Source organism: Nuphar pumila, chromosome 16 (assembly GCF_984573655.1).
Source record: "Nuphar pumila chromosome 16, dmNupPumi1.hap1.1, whole genome shotgun sequence".
Classification (NCBI taxonomy): domain Eukaryota; kingdom Viridiplantae; phylum Streptophyta; class Magnoliopsida; order Nymphaeales; family Nymphaeaceae; genus Nuphar; species Nuphar pumila.
In genome coordinates, this window is record NC_143264.1 from 4,400,764 (window position 1) to 4,415,614 (window position 14,851).

The window sequence follows — 14,851 nt, forward strand, 5'->3', positions numbered from 1 at the left end:
CAATTTGGTTTCTTGGTTCGATTCAGGTTTACACAGCCCAGTCCCACCCTACATAATACACCTCTAACACATCTGCATTTTTGTTTCATTTTTAAGGTCTGTAGAGCATCACTTTGAAGCCCTTGGACGACAATCATCAACTCCCAACAGTGCCTGGTAGTAACCATAAGCTTGGCTTTCCCTTTACTAAATCCAGGGACAGGCTCCGATCCTTATTCTAAACTTATTTTTCAATTGCTACAGGTCCTCAGCATGTACGACACCAGTCCACAGCAGGAGATTCGATCCATCTGCCTGATTCTCAGAAGGTTAGCCTGAAAGATTTTACTGTTCTCTGATTCTGTCTCTGAAAGTGTAATGAGGCGGTATCAACTAAAAGGCTTCGTTTAGCCCAATAGACATGGAAGCCCATTCGTGGTTTGTTTTAGAATTATTTTATGATGATGATCTGGGAGTTGGACACCTATATATATATATATAATGATGTTTTAAAGTACTTGAGATTATTGGACACCTATATATACCCCCCTACAATTAGACAACGTTGAAAAAAACATAAGGATATTATTGATGCAGCAGCATATTTGTAACCTTCCCCTCGGAGATGAGGTGCAATATGATTGCATAAATATTTGTGCATTAATCACCTGATCACCCCCCTCAATCTTGGGGACAGGCCTGTCAGGTGTGGGGCCCAAGACCTGATGGAGAGCGATCGGGTGATTAATGCACCAATTTTGTGCAATCATATTGCACCCGATCCGGACTCTTTGAGCGGAGATGAGATAGGTAATGGGAATGAAAATGGGCGATGGGCAGAGCTACATGCCCGTGAAGATGTAAGCTCAGTTTGGAAAACTGGCAGTCGGATGAAAATTATGGATTTGAAAAAGTAGCAGCAGCTACCACCTCCATTCTTTTGTGTAAATACAGAAGAGAGAGGACCTCACTTCCCATCCCAAATTCATAAACACCCATCCTGGCTAACAGCTGCCAAACGTCCACCACCAAGGTTTTTTCTACCTATTGCATTACCAAACAGTGCCGTAGTTGAAGAGGGAAAATCAAAAGCCATTTACACTACCATCACCCCAAATCCGAGTTCCCAACCAGCAGTAGGGATAAGCGTATTAATTGAATCCCCAACTCTCTCTCAAATCCAGCTCCTAAACAGAGCCTTTAACATGTATGGAAATACTACCGGCAACCAGTGACAAATATCAACATCACAAAAAATTGCCTGAAAGTTTAAAACGACAATTTCTTGCAAGATTTGCAAAATATCATGAGATTTATAAAAAAACATAAGTACCACAATTTAAACACGATATTTATGTTTTAAAGGGCTATTTACCACACAAAAAATATGTATCTTTATTTTTAAAAAAAAATTATTAATATTTTCTTATAAAAAATATTTTTATATTTTAAATTAATTTTTTTATTGCCAAGATTTTGCAAAAAAATGCAAGATTTACGGATTTTTTCAATTTCTTGCAAGTTTTTGAAAAACAAGAAATTGCCGATAAAAACGTTTGTCACTATGCCAGCAACAACTGATCCTTTCAATGCCAATTGGCGCTCAAATGCCTATGCAACAGAAGCCGGGTTACAGTGCCCCCCATGTGGCATCTTGCAGATAAACTTGAGAAGATTCACAGCACCATACAGCCAAACACAATACAAGAAACACGAGTAGAATTGCAACACAAGGCGATGCAACAAATATCTGTGGATACTTCAATGGACGATATAATGCTTTAAAAAGGCGATATTTTCAAAACACGTGATATTACCTATTCTAAAAATATCAAATTCTTACCATTATATCAATGCAATAAGAAACATTTTATATTATTTATGCCCAAGATTTTGCCTCGCCCAGATTTTCCTAATAACAAAGCTTGTGACATTGACAAGAGGATTTCAAAGACTGCCCTAGCAAAATTTCGAAATATATCGCATCAACGCAGAATCTTCAGTCTGAAAGAATGAGATGTGAGTGCTAAGAAGACTAAACACTAATAACCAAAGAAAACTCAATCATAGCTCAAGGAACAATATCCAAATAGGAGACAGAGAAAGGCAATAGTTTTCAGTAAGGGACAACTCATGAATGCCACGGAGTTGATGGCACATCACCGGTTTGAAACCCACCCGGACGGGCATCTTCTGCCACAAGGCCAAAGTTGGGTGTACTCACCGGTGGACAAAGGGACCTATTGTTTATGCCAATGAACTCAATAAGTGAGGCAGTCTCCACCAATTACCTAGATTGCCTAAACAAATCACCAAAGAAAATGCACATGGGACGTTTGCCCCGGAAATAATAGCATCACCAGCAAAAAGAATCGAGATAAATAGGTTCATGACTAGAGAAACAACAAAAGAATGGAAGTCGCAGATACCATCCAATCTTGTGATTCAAATAATTTGAAGGATCTTCACTATGATTGCATCTAAAGATGCCGCTCAAAAGCAGCTACAGCGACAATACTATCCAACAATGATCATCCTAACAGCACATTTAGCAATAGGATGAACAAACAGAACTTAAAATCAAGCACATTGACATGATGCAACTTGCATGAAACGAGTTATTTTAGAAATCTGAAAAGGATGGGGTAGATTTTGGGAAAAATCTTTCAAACCTCAGGCAGTGGTTGGGGCCTACTATTTCACAAATCTAACAGTGCAGTTGCATATTCGTTTTCTAGGCACATCTACAAGATATCATTGCTTTTCATCAAATAAGCATTTCCAAGTCTGGACCACGAAGATCTATGCATAGCTAGAAGACTTGAGAACCAGTACACTTAATACAAACATAATCCCCCATAATTCAATGAAGGACAAAAGCACTAGAATGGGTAGCAATTTGGAATAGTAGTCTAAAACTAGAATCTATAAGACATGAACAGAACCTATTTATGTTTATGTTTAGAACGCATGACAGCAAAGACCAAATTCAGAGACCATTCCATAAAACCAACCAAAGAAGCTAACAATAGAAAACACAAGATGACAGAAAGTTTGTAGGTCTCGTTAAGAAATACAGTAACATGAACCGTATCTAAAACACAAACTATAATCTAAGGTCTATCTCACCAGGGAAGATCCCTCTGGCACATATGCTATCTAAACACAAGGCACCAATCATACTAGTAGATCAAATGAAAATTTTCTAAGCACCTTGAATCGTTTTGCCTGAGCTAGCCATGGACTAGGCAGAAGAACTCCATAGACTGTCTCTACCTTGCATAAGGATGGTACCTTCCAGTGCCGCTACCTCCATAACCACCCCTACCTCCATAGTAGCCACCTCCACCATAACCAGCACCTGAACCAGATTCATAACTACCCCCATAGTCAGATCGGCCGTAAGCACCATAGTCATCAACACCTCGGCCATAGCCGCCAAGAGGCCCACTACCAAATCCACCACCATAAGAACCAAGGCGACCAGAGTAGCCAAAGGAAGTATCTCCTCGATAACCACCTAAGCCACCACTACTAAAGCCTCCATAACCACCACCAAAATCACTACCCATGCCACCATCAAATCCACCATAACCACCAAGCCTAGCACCATAGCCTCCACCAGACCTATATGATGGGGGAGGACCAAAGTCCCCAGGGCCACCATAGCCACCATAAGTGTCACCAAATCCACCTGCCCGTGCACCAAATGGACGACCCCTAGAGTTGCTACCAAATGCAGGTCCAGGTGGGTTGGAGGTTTTTTTCGGCTCAGCCTTCTTTATCTCCACCTACAAAGAAAGCAATGAGATTAACCTAGCTTCCTGTTTCCTGTAAACCATCTAAAAAAACTAGTCAGATTCTACTCTAAAGATCTATATTCTACCATATCAATTAAAGATCAACTGCAAACTGTGTGTGTGTGTGTGTGTGTGGAGGGGGGGGACTAGTATTAAAACCACAACTTGAAGAAAACAAAAATAGCATGCAACATCAAGTTGAACCGAAAAAATATTTGGATAGGGAAATTTAGAACATAGAAAGATAAATGAAGGTCAGGCAAATATACTGCCCCTTCTACAACTAACCAGTGTATCAGACTCACCTTTATACCCATCAGGTCAACCATATTTCCCTTCACCAAAAGATCATCTACAACTTGTTCTGAGTCAAAGACTATAAACCCAAAACCCCTAGACCGGTTGGTTGAGTGGTCACGTACGATTTGGTGGTCCACCACCTCACCATACTTCCCAAAGAAATTCTTGAACTCATCTGGGGATACAGATAGAAAATTTTATAAAGATAGGATACAGCAGCATAAAACTAATAAAGCAGAATAACAGTTGGCATACAGATACCTTCTGTAACTGTTGGAGGAATCCCTCCCACAAAAATCTTCTTGGTTTTGAAATCTTTGGATGGTATAGCCCCTTTTGGGATTGTTCTTTTAATTTCAACCTGCAGAGTGCACATAAATGATTACAAAAGAAGAATCCAACAGCGCAAACCTCTACATTTTTCTCTTACTTGTTTTTGTTATAAATAATGAAGAACAAAGAAAATGTTAAATTGGTTAAAGCATAGCCTCAAGGGTGGAGCCAAAATACAAGGGTGGGCACAGATCTCTCTCTCTCTCTCTCTCTCTCTCTCTCTCTCTCTCTCTCTCTCTCTCTCTCTCTCTCTCTCTCTCTCTCTCAGAGAGAGAGAGCACAATAACTCATAAGGGGTTCTATTCCTGATACTGTCAGCTGGTAATCTATTTATGAGAAAGGTTGCTGTATGGAATGCCTCTGACCATAGCATCTTCAGCACTCCAGTAGCAAACATCAGTGAGAGACCAACTTCAGTAATGTGCTTATGTTTTCTCTCGGCTACAACATTTTGTGGAGTATCTGGTCAAGAAAACTGTCTATCTATTCCATTACCCCTAAGATATATATATATATATAGAGAGAGAGAGAGAGAAAGGGTGGGTAGGTGGGTTGGGGGAGGTAGGGTTGCAAACGGTTCAGATTTCGGATCAGAAAATATATTGGGCAGTTGGTTCAGTTCGGATCCGGGACAGCTAAAATTGGCAAAAGCACTATCCCATATCTGAACCATTGACAACCCTAAGGGGAGGGAGAGGGCGGGCACAGCATTCGGGTCAGGGTGGGCACACCCTGACCCAAACCCCCTTATTGGGGATTTCCCGATCAGGGTGGGCGCGTGCCCACCCTGGCCAGTATGTAGCCACCAAGATCTGCACTGACGGTCGTTCTGCCCAGTGGCACAACCTGGGTTTTGCAACGACTGTCGCGCCCTCCTACTTATCGAGACCTGGCAATCACCCAGACGGCCGAGTGTGGGTCACTTAAGTGCCATCCATTTTCGGGGCTAGTTGATTTGGCAGGTGAGTTATTACACACTCCTTAGTGGATTTCAACTTCCATGACCATCGGCTTGCTAATCTTAATCGACCAACACCCTGTGTGGGATCTAATTTAGTGTGTAGTTAGGCACCATAATCAGGCTTCCAGTTCATCCCACATTTGTGGTTACTAATCACGCATATATATATATATATATATATATATATATATATATATATATATATATATATATATATATATATCCTAGTCTATTCACTACTACTTTTGAAGCACAGTTTACTTGAACACAAATGACCACTGTGTATGCATCTCTACAGAACAACCAGTTTCTTTCATCTAATTCCCAGTTCATATGATAACAGGAACAGCATTCTATCCCCCCATATTACTCAAAGAAAGGTGATGTTACACATGAGCATGACAATTTTCTAGGTGCACAATTAACATCCAACAAAAAAAATAAGCAACATTGCACTGTAGGATGGATCAGGCTAGCAACAAAGAATTTGCACTGCAACTACACTCATCAAGAGACCAATTACATAAATATATCTGTAATTTTACTGCTCATCGTGTTAGCTGCATAAACAAACCATCTTAGTTGTGCTTATTATCCAACTTGATGACAGGCCTTCTATTTGCAGCTCATTGTATAAAAGTAGGCATTCAATTCCCCTTTCTGATTAGCAATGAACTTGTCACTTTGGAAAAAAGAAGCCGTTGTCTTCAGATAAACAAATCTTAACAATTCAAGTAATAAATGTCTCCCATAAAAATAATGGCTTCCTCACTTTTACTAACATATTAATGAATACAGAAAAAAATGTAAAAAACTGAATAAAGAAGGATCAAGCATGAATGTCACAATTTCAACAAATACATTGGCAGCTATGTCACATGGGTGCGGGTGCGGGAGCGGGTGCGGGAGCGGGTGCGGGTGCGAGGATTCGGCACTTCCAAAAAACCCGGGTGCGGGGGTGCGGCAGGGGCAAAAATGTAAAAAAAAAATTTATATATATATATATATATATATAATTTTGAAGTTTTAACAGTTTTAACATTTAACAGTAAACATTGTCATAAACTCATAATATGATTTATCATGCATGTAGTATATCAACCTAAATATCAAATTACCTAAATATCAAATTATCAATCAAATAAGTAAAGCAATTACATAAATCGACCTAAATATCAATCAAATAAGTATGCATAAAAGAACTAAATTACATACCAAATGGGAGAGCTCGAGCGGGGGCGGCGATGGGAGAGCTCGAGCTCAGGGGGAGAGAGAGGAGAGATTAGGGCAAAAAAAATTTTTTGCCCTAATCCTCCTCCTTTTCATCGGGGTGGGGGAAAAAAAATTCGCCCAAAAATTTGGACAAAAATGACCCTGGGTGCGTTGACCGCACCCAGGGTCGTGTTGACCGCACCCGGTGCCGCACCCGCACGCGATCCCGCGTCGCGTCGCGTCGACGCGGGTGCGGCACCTGTTTTGCCGAGTCCCTGTGACATAGATTGGCAGTAGTATCTTGAAATCCTTTAGGCTCTGTTTGGGAGAAGGGGTATCGGAGTTGGGAGGGTGTCGGAGACAGTTACATGATGTGGAAGGGTGCAAACGGATTTGGAGTGTGTTTGGGAGAGGGAAGTGGAGGGAGGCATAAATGTCAGTTGGGAGTCAGCCAACTCCAAATACCAAAAATTTCAAATTTCAACTCCTCTAATAAAGGGGAGGTATTTACAACTCCTTGCACAAGGATTCTGGTGGGTTTCTAAATTCCGATGGTTCAAATTTTTTACTACATTTACCTCAGTAAATCCTATATTCACCTATTGTACCTCATTATTAAGAGCAATGGTGCAGTTAGGAGGCTAACAACTAGGAGTGGGCAATGGGCCCGACCTGGTCCATCCGTCCAAGTAATGGACTGGGCCATTGACCTAGCCCTGCCCAATTAAAGCCTGGCCCACAAAATGACGGGTTATGCCAACAACCCGCTTTGGACCAGCCTGTTGGGAAAACCTCGGCCCATGGCCCGCCCGTTATGCCCATGGGGCCTCATCAGGCCCGGCTTATTATATTATATATAAAATATATATTTTATGTTTAGATTTACATAATATATATGTATATATTATAGAAAATATTTATACATAGGGGCTGAGCCGAGTTGTGACCCAGCCCACGGGCTGCCCAACTCATTGCCCCACCTCTACTTACAACTGCACTCACCTACAACCAAACATTGTGAGAAATCAGGAGGAGCTGAAAGCCTGAATCCTTGAAAGAGTTACTTGTACTTCCAAACAATAGAGGGAATCCACAACTCCTTTAAAATCCATTTCCCTTGAAGTTCATTTTTTTTTGTATTTCCCCAGCTCCTTGCAAATCCCAACAAACACCGGTTCCCAAACAAAGACTTATTGGGGTTACAACTGCATTGATTGAAGAGTCTGCCTCGACGCAAGGTGCATAAGGCATGTGGATTCAAAGTTTAGGTTCCCAAGAATGAGATATTACTCATCAATCCACATTTATTTTATCTAAAAATCTATTAACTTAATGGCTGCACGTAATTGCATCAGATCTACCACCAATCTATCTCACCCGACCGCCAGGTCTTTTTATTTCTTGATAAACACATGTTGGGACCACAAAAAAAGTCATGCTTATATATTGGGGGTTATATACAATGTCACATCAATACTACTACTAGTAGGGCTACAGTGTATGGCACGAGTAAGTGCCTCATCAGGTTGAGCAGCTTGTGAGCCAATTTATCTATGTACGGCTAGGACAAGACCAGTGCAACATGTATGGCCTTTGTCTAAAAAGAAGAGGTAAACAATATAGAAAAGCCAAACGAAGAATGATCAGGAATTCTTCCAAAGGGTTTTTCGTGCACCTCATGTATTCCTCATCTGATAATTCTCTCTAGCACGGACTTCCTATGGAAACGGTTTCCCTCAATGAAAGCAACATTTCTAGCAAGCTTGAAACACAGATGCAGTGTTGTGAAAAGTGTGCTTCGCCTCAAGGCGAGGGCCTTCAGGACTGAGGCACGCAGGTATAGCACAACTGGCCTGAGGCACGCACCTGACAGGCCTTGAGGCGCACTACTTAAAAACAAAAGGGAGGTCTGATGGGTTAGTGCACCTCTCTCTCTCTCTCTCTCTCTCTCTCTCTCTCTCTCTCTCTCTCTCTCTCTCTCTCTCTCTCTCTCTCTCTCTCTATATATATATATATATATATATATATATATATACACAAAACATTTCAAATATCAAAATTAAGGCCATGTTTGGATAGGAAGACCAAATTTCTCAAAGATCTAGTTTTGCCTTAAAACTTAGTTTTTGGTAAACCTGGTTTATCAAAAACCAGGATTTTTTTACTGCATAGATGACCCAAAACTTGAAAAAATAGGTTCCGAGTTTTCAAAGCTCAAGAAAATAAAAATAATAGTTGGCCACTTTTTAACTAGCCATAAGTTGAAAAATGGTTGTATTTTATTTTCAATGCCATTTTAGCACACCACCCCGATTGTTTCGTGATCAATGGCTGGCTGGAAAATGGCCAGGCAACCCAAATATTAAAAAATTATAAAAATTAAGTCTAACCCTTTTTCGGCCAGCCATCGGCAGCAAAATGGCCATAGTACACGTGTCTCCCTTCCTGGGTAGTACTAGCGAGGCCATTTCTTGGCTGGTGGCTTGCCAAAAAAAGGTTGGGCAACTTGAAATTTTAAAACAATGACAAAAAAAAGTATAAGTAAAAAGAAAATAGATACAACCATTTTCTGGACAATCACCGGATGGGAAATGGCCAAACGTGTGCCTTCATTGCTAGGTGTCACCAGTCAATCCATTTCTAGACAGGTGGATTGCTAGAAAATAGTCAAGCATCCCAAAAATTAAAATAAATAAATAAAAAGAGACATGGGTGTGGCGATCTTCATACTGGCAGGCCACCGAAAAATGGTTGGGCTAGTGACTCACTTGTCGGGTGCAGGCATTTTGGTTCAGGGTTGGTTGGAAAATAGGCCAGCAACCAAAAATTTGTAAATGAATGGAAAAAACAACAAAAATAAAAGAAAACGCCCAGCCAATAACCTAGAAAATGGCCAAGATGGTGCCTCTCTTGCTGAGCAACAGCAGCTAGCCCATTTTTCAATCACTAAAAAAAAAGTAGGGACGGCTATTTTCTGGCTTGCCACTAGCTGGAAATGGTCGAGTTGGTGTTTCCCTTATTGGGTTGTTGGCCGGGAAATGGCTAAGAACCTAAAAATGAAAAGAAAACAAGATAACAAGAAGACACGGCCAACTATTTTCTGGACACCCACCGACAGAAAAATAGTTTGGCCAGTCCTTTTCCGACAAAAAAAGGTTCTTTAACGACCAGTAGTTGGCTAGAAAATGTTTGGCCAATTCAAAAATGAAAAAAAAAAGATAAAAAAATTCTAACCATTTTCTAGCTAACCACTAGTCTCAAATGGTTGGTGTGTGTTACTTTAACAAAGTATAAGAGGGATTAGAGAAAATAGAGGTGTTTTGTGGAAGAGTAACCCAATAATCCGAGTTACCCATATGAGAAAACTACAGCTAACCAGTTTTTTCAAAACACAGTTTAAACCAGGTTTTGCCAAATCTAGTTTTCATGAAAACCATGTTTGATGTTATCCAAACAGGCACCAAACTTGATTTTCTTGTGAAGATTAAGTTCACACCTAAAACTAAGAATTAAACCTGGTTTTGGGTGTCATCAAAACGGGGTCAAAAGTGAGCACACAAGCATACACCAAATATAGATTCATTCACTGGGTCATACTCATAAGCCTTGTGAATGTTGCCACATGCATTGTCTAATATGCTCTCTCTCTCTCTCTCTCTCTCTCTCTCTCTCTCTCTCTCTCTCTCTCTCTCTCTCTCTCTCTCTCTCTCTGTGTGTGTGGATGAAGAAGGATGTTGGGGTTTTCCCCTTGCGTCCCGAAGAACAAAAGAAGAGATGAAGGAGAGAGAGACCACTCCTCGTTCCTTTTTCATCTTCCCTTTTCTTCTGTTCTTCTTATTCCCTCCTCCTTCTTCTTCTTCTCCTTCCCTTCTTTTTGTCTTCTTCTTCCCTTCTTTTATTCTTCTTCCAATCTTCTTTTTCAGGTCTTCTCCTCCTACTCTTTCTCCATTTTTTATTGTTAAGTTTATCTATAGCTATGTCACATGGGTGCGGGTGCGGGTGCGGGTGTGGGGATTCGGCACTTCCAAAAAACCTGGGTGCGGCAGTGCGGTAGGGGCAAAAATGTAAATATATATATATATATTAGAAAAGGGAATAATAATAATAGTAATGTAATAATAAACATATATTAAAAATCTAGAAATAATTTTAATGTATGGATCCACAGTTGGATCCAACATGCGGATCCACACCGCAAGAGAACCGCGGATCCACCTCGCTGCTGGATCCTGGGTCTTGGACTCGGCCCATACCCTACGAGGAAAAAAAGTATATATTAAGGCAACCCGATACGGGTTGCTCGATAAAACGAGGGTGGTTCCCGCAATGTGAAATCGCAAAGGGGGAGGGGGCGGAGCATAGCCACCAGGAGGACGGGGCGCTCCTACCTTTTCGGGGACCACCGTCCTCAAATAGGGGTCCCAAACCCCTTCTCTTCCACTCTCTGCCTCCCACGCTCTCGTTCTTGCGCACGCTAACAGGAGCAATCGATGCCCTCTACATTTCCCTTTATCTCTTTTTCCCCCTGCCTCTCATCTTCCTCTGTTTTTTCGTTCTCCCTCTCGGCCCGAGCTCGACAGTAGCGGCACCGACAGACCTCCACTCTCACGACAACAGCCTCCTCGCCGGTTAAGGTAGGTTTTACTGTGATTTCGCACAACTACTGAGTTTTCAAGCATGCTTTGGATTTGTTGTAACTCTCAACTCGAAAAATTGGGGGTTTGGGTTTGCCATGAATCCCCAAATCAAAAATTTGGGATTTAGGGTAGGGTTTATTACGATTGTTGAGGGTGTATTCTGTTTCAAGTTGCAATGGGTTGTAATACACCCAAATCGAAAAGATTTTGAAGTTTTAGAGGGGTTTTCGTGTGGATGCAACTGCAGGCCTTTTTGTGTGCCGAAATGGCCCTAGGTGCGGTCAATGCACCCAGGGTCGGGTTGACCGCACCCGCACCCGTGTTGAGTCGCGTCGACGCGGGTGCGGCACCCTGCTAGCCGAATCCCTGTGACATAGATCTATAGTTTATAGGAAATTCTGGGTACTTTGCTTGGTTGTTTTGCTGGTTTGAGCTTGTCATGTTGTTGCTGGATTTAATAATACATTAGCTTTTGGCCATTTTTCATATGGTTTTTTGGACCTACATCTGCACTTAAAAATGTTGTAACACTCATTTTGGAGAGTTTTGGACAAATAAATTAACTTTTAGCTGTTAATGGTAATATGCATTATATGATGATGACATAATGTTGAAGAATTTAATTGTTAGTGAATGCTCATATTCTATTTGTTAGATACTTAGGTAGATCAAGTTGTTGCATTAATGTTACTTTTACATGTTATTCTCATATTTTCCGATATTTACTTGAGATTTCCTATTTCTATTTTGTTATTGCTTAGCATTTATTTTATTTATTTTTAAAGTTTTTTACGTTTTTTAAGTTTTTAAAAATATATTTTTTAGGCTTAAAATGTATGCCTTGAGGCTTACATCTTGCTTCATATTTTGGTGGAACGCTTCACTACGCCTCAATTTTTCACAACATGGCACATATGTCAATTCCCAATGACAATGTGAACCCAAAAAGTATGATTAGTGGAATACGGGTTTCTCAATGACAAGAAGATGACAACTCTCATCTTCTGCGATGTCATTTGAAGCATTTGTTTGAGAGGAACCCTTCATTTTTCTCCCCTTAGGGTTCTACCTCTTCCCCCCCCCCCGGTATCGCCATTAGGGTTATTGGTCATCGCTTTGTTTGTTACTAGTGCATCAGATATGAGCAGCCATATAGACAAAAATGTGTTGTTTGAGTCATATTAAGACATAACATTTGGATTTGGTGAAATAGTTATGCTATTAGATCTTCCTTTTGGTGTAATAGTGGCAAGCTTTCAACTAGTTAGTTGTTGATAGTGTATGTCTTCGTGCTTAAATTGTGGCATGATTTCCATTGTCTTGTGTACGATCTAGGTTGCAACACGAATACTTCAAAATGCTCAGCATAACCATTTCCATAGTACTTTAGGTGTCGGTAACGAGTGATTCCATAAATATACTACATAATGTACATCGACATAATATATTTTTATCATATATTTTCTCCATTTCAGTGAATCTCTGTATGTGTATATCCCCACACCCATCTTTTGAAAAGCACAGGTATTGTACCAGTTGTACCCGTGTTGTACCACATACCACATGCGACACAGTTAAGTTAATTTCTGATTGAACCTTTTTTGCTAAATAGTAAATATACAACAATGGTGTCACGGTTATTGCCTTTAGAAGAAGGTTAATTATGCACCAGGCCCAATTCAGGTGGAATTTAGAAGGAAAAAATACGGAGAAGCAGAACCAGCTAGCCAACCAGCGCATCCAATTTTTTAGGACTCAAGAGGCATGGCTAGCCCGGCCTAGACCATTGCCACCCTTAGGCATGGCTAGAGAAGGGTACGACAATGAATGGAGAAGTCCTTATGTCAGCTGTTTGCTTAAGAACTCATGGGACTCCTTTCAAAACTGGAAACTAATATTGCATCCCTTTCCAAGCTGGATACCCCATTTAATTAGCATCTATACACCACTATTGCAATGGTTATTAATCAAAAATAAGCAACGGCAACAGATACGGTACTAACACTAAGAAGTTTTTAACATCAAGGAAAACAAACACAATTTGTTGCAATAAAATATCAAGGATGAACACGGCAATGATAACGGGCTTTCATAATTCCATAGGTCAAACTGAAGTACAGAAGCTCGGAATAGTAATTCCAATGATTTAGGATGAGTGAATCAGGAATTTCCTCAAAATGGGGAAAATAAAAATGAAAAAAAAAACTTACTTGTTTTCCATTAAGGACGTGGGTTTCTTGTATGACTTTGTCAACAACCGAAGGATCTGCATACGTGACAAAACCGAAACCTCTAGGGTGCCCAGAATACTTATCTTTCATTATCACAGAATCAGTAATTTCTCCGTATTTCCCAAAATACTTGTTAAATGTTGCTGCACTCATCACACCATCACGGGAACATGAAATAAAATAAACAGTAGTCCAAAATCTCAGAAAAGAATAGTGAACAAATAGAGTGATAAAAATACACTCACCTAAGCTAACGTCCTTGGCGAGGCCTCCAACGAATATCTTTCTGATCATTCAAGAGGAAAACAGGAAAACAGAATCAGATAGGCAAATAGATGTCTAAATAATCAAAAGGCAGCTAGAAGATCCATTCAAAAGATTGAACGCAAAGAAATATACGCACAAAGTTCGTCATCATCAGCATTCAATAAAAGAGAACATGGATCAGATGAAGGGCGTCTAAGCCAACCAAATGGGCAGCGAAAATGATCAAGAACAAAATAAAAATAAGATATGGACCGAACCGACTATAAAGGAAGAAAAAATCACGACAGAAACCAATTGGGTGTATAAAGAAGCAAGTGCTAATAGAGAAATACGTCAAAACTCAAAACAATAAACGATAACAACTACGATGCAGCACGAATATTCAACTATAACCAAGAAAACGAAGGAGAGGTACGGAAAGGCTTGACTTTCCGATGAAAAAAAAAAAAAGAGAAATCGAGAAAGAACACAGATGGGTGGGTGAGTGAACAAATGGGTGGTGAGAAACGAATAGAAAACAATGAATACGACTAGAGAAAAATGATTGAGATGGGGATATGGCATACCCAGGGCTTCCACCCTCGCCGGAAGCAGCATCGGCGTTTTCATTGGAAGCGGAACCTTTCGATTTCGATCCCATGACCTTTACCTTCCCCAGTTTCCTCTTTCTCTCCTTCACTCTCCTTGGGAAAAGAAATGAGAGATTTTGGAGATGCAGAGAGTAGGGCAGGAGAGAGAGAGAGAGGCCAATGAGAGGAGCTAAATGGGTCGATGAAAGAAATTAGGGTTCTAGAGAGAGAGATGGGTGGATGGAAGAAATTAGGGTTCTAGAGAGAGAGATGGGTGGATGGAAGAAATTAGGATTCTAGAGAGAGAAAATTTGCCTTCAAAATTCCAAGCCACACACATATTTATAGGGTACCATGGTCTGGGGCTCATACCTTGACTGGATCTGGGTTGGTAGGTTCAGGTAGAATGGCTCGAGCCGGGCTGGGCTTAGTGCATTGGGTAACCGTATCAGGACTACTGCTGGGGGCGTTTGAATCCCCATCGACGTCCACGAGACACACTGAGCACGGGCTCCATGTGCGTCCTTTGGTCCACGCAAACGCAGGACACGTGGACACTGAT

General features: G+C 40.7%; 1 protein-coding gene across 1 annotated transcript; it reads right to left on the reverse strand.

Moving 5' to 3' along the window:
• Nucleotides 1-2,957: 2,957 nt before the first annotated feature.
• Nucleotides 2,958-14,608, reverse strand: LOC149812725 (uncharacterized). The gene is made up of 6 exons (XM_089990707.1): nt 14,287-14,608; nt 13,699-13,739; nt 13,433-13,596; nt 4,341-4,440; nt 4,085-4,254; nt 2,958-3,770 (listed from the first exon to the last, which is right to left on the reverse strand). Exons 1-6 carry the CDS (start codon nt 14,358-14,360, stop codon nt 3,252-3,254), a joined length of 1,068 nt encoding a protein of 355 aa, XP_089846833.1. The 5' UTR covers nt 14,361-14,608; the 3' UTR covers nt 2,958-3,251.
• Between the last annotated feature and the right edge of the window lie 243 nt (nt 14,609-14,851).

Coding starts and splice junctions, on each gene's coding strand:
- LOC149812725 (XM_089990707.1), bottom strand. CDS start 14,360: ATGGGATCGAAATCGAAAGGTTCCGCTTCCAATGAAAACGCCGATGCT. Junction 13,597..13,698: donor CGCCAAGGACGTTAGCTTAG/GTGAGTGTATTT, acceptor TGATGAGTGCAG/CAACATTTAACAAGTATTTT. Junction 3,771..4,084: donor TTGACCTGATGGGTATAAAG/GTGAGTCTGATA, acceptor CTTTCTTTGTAG/GTGGAGATAAAGAAGGCTGA.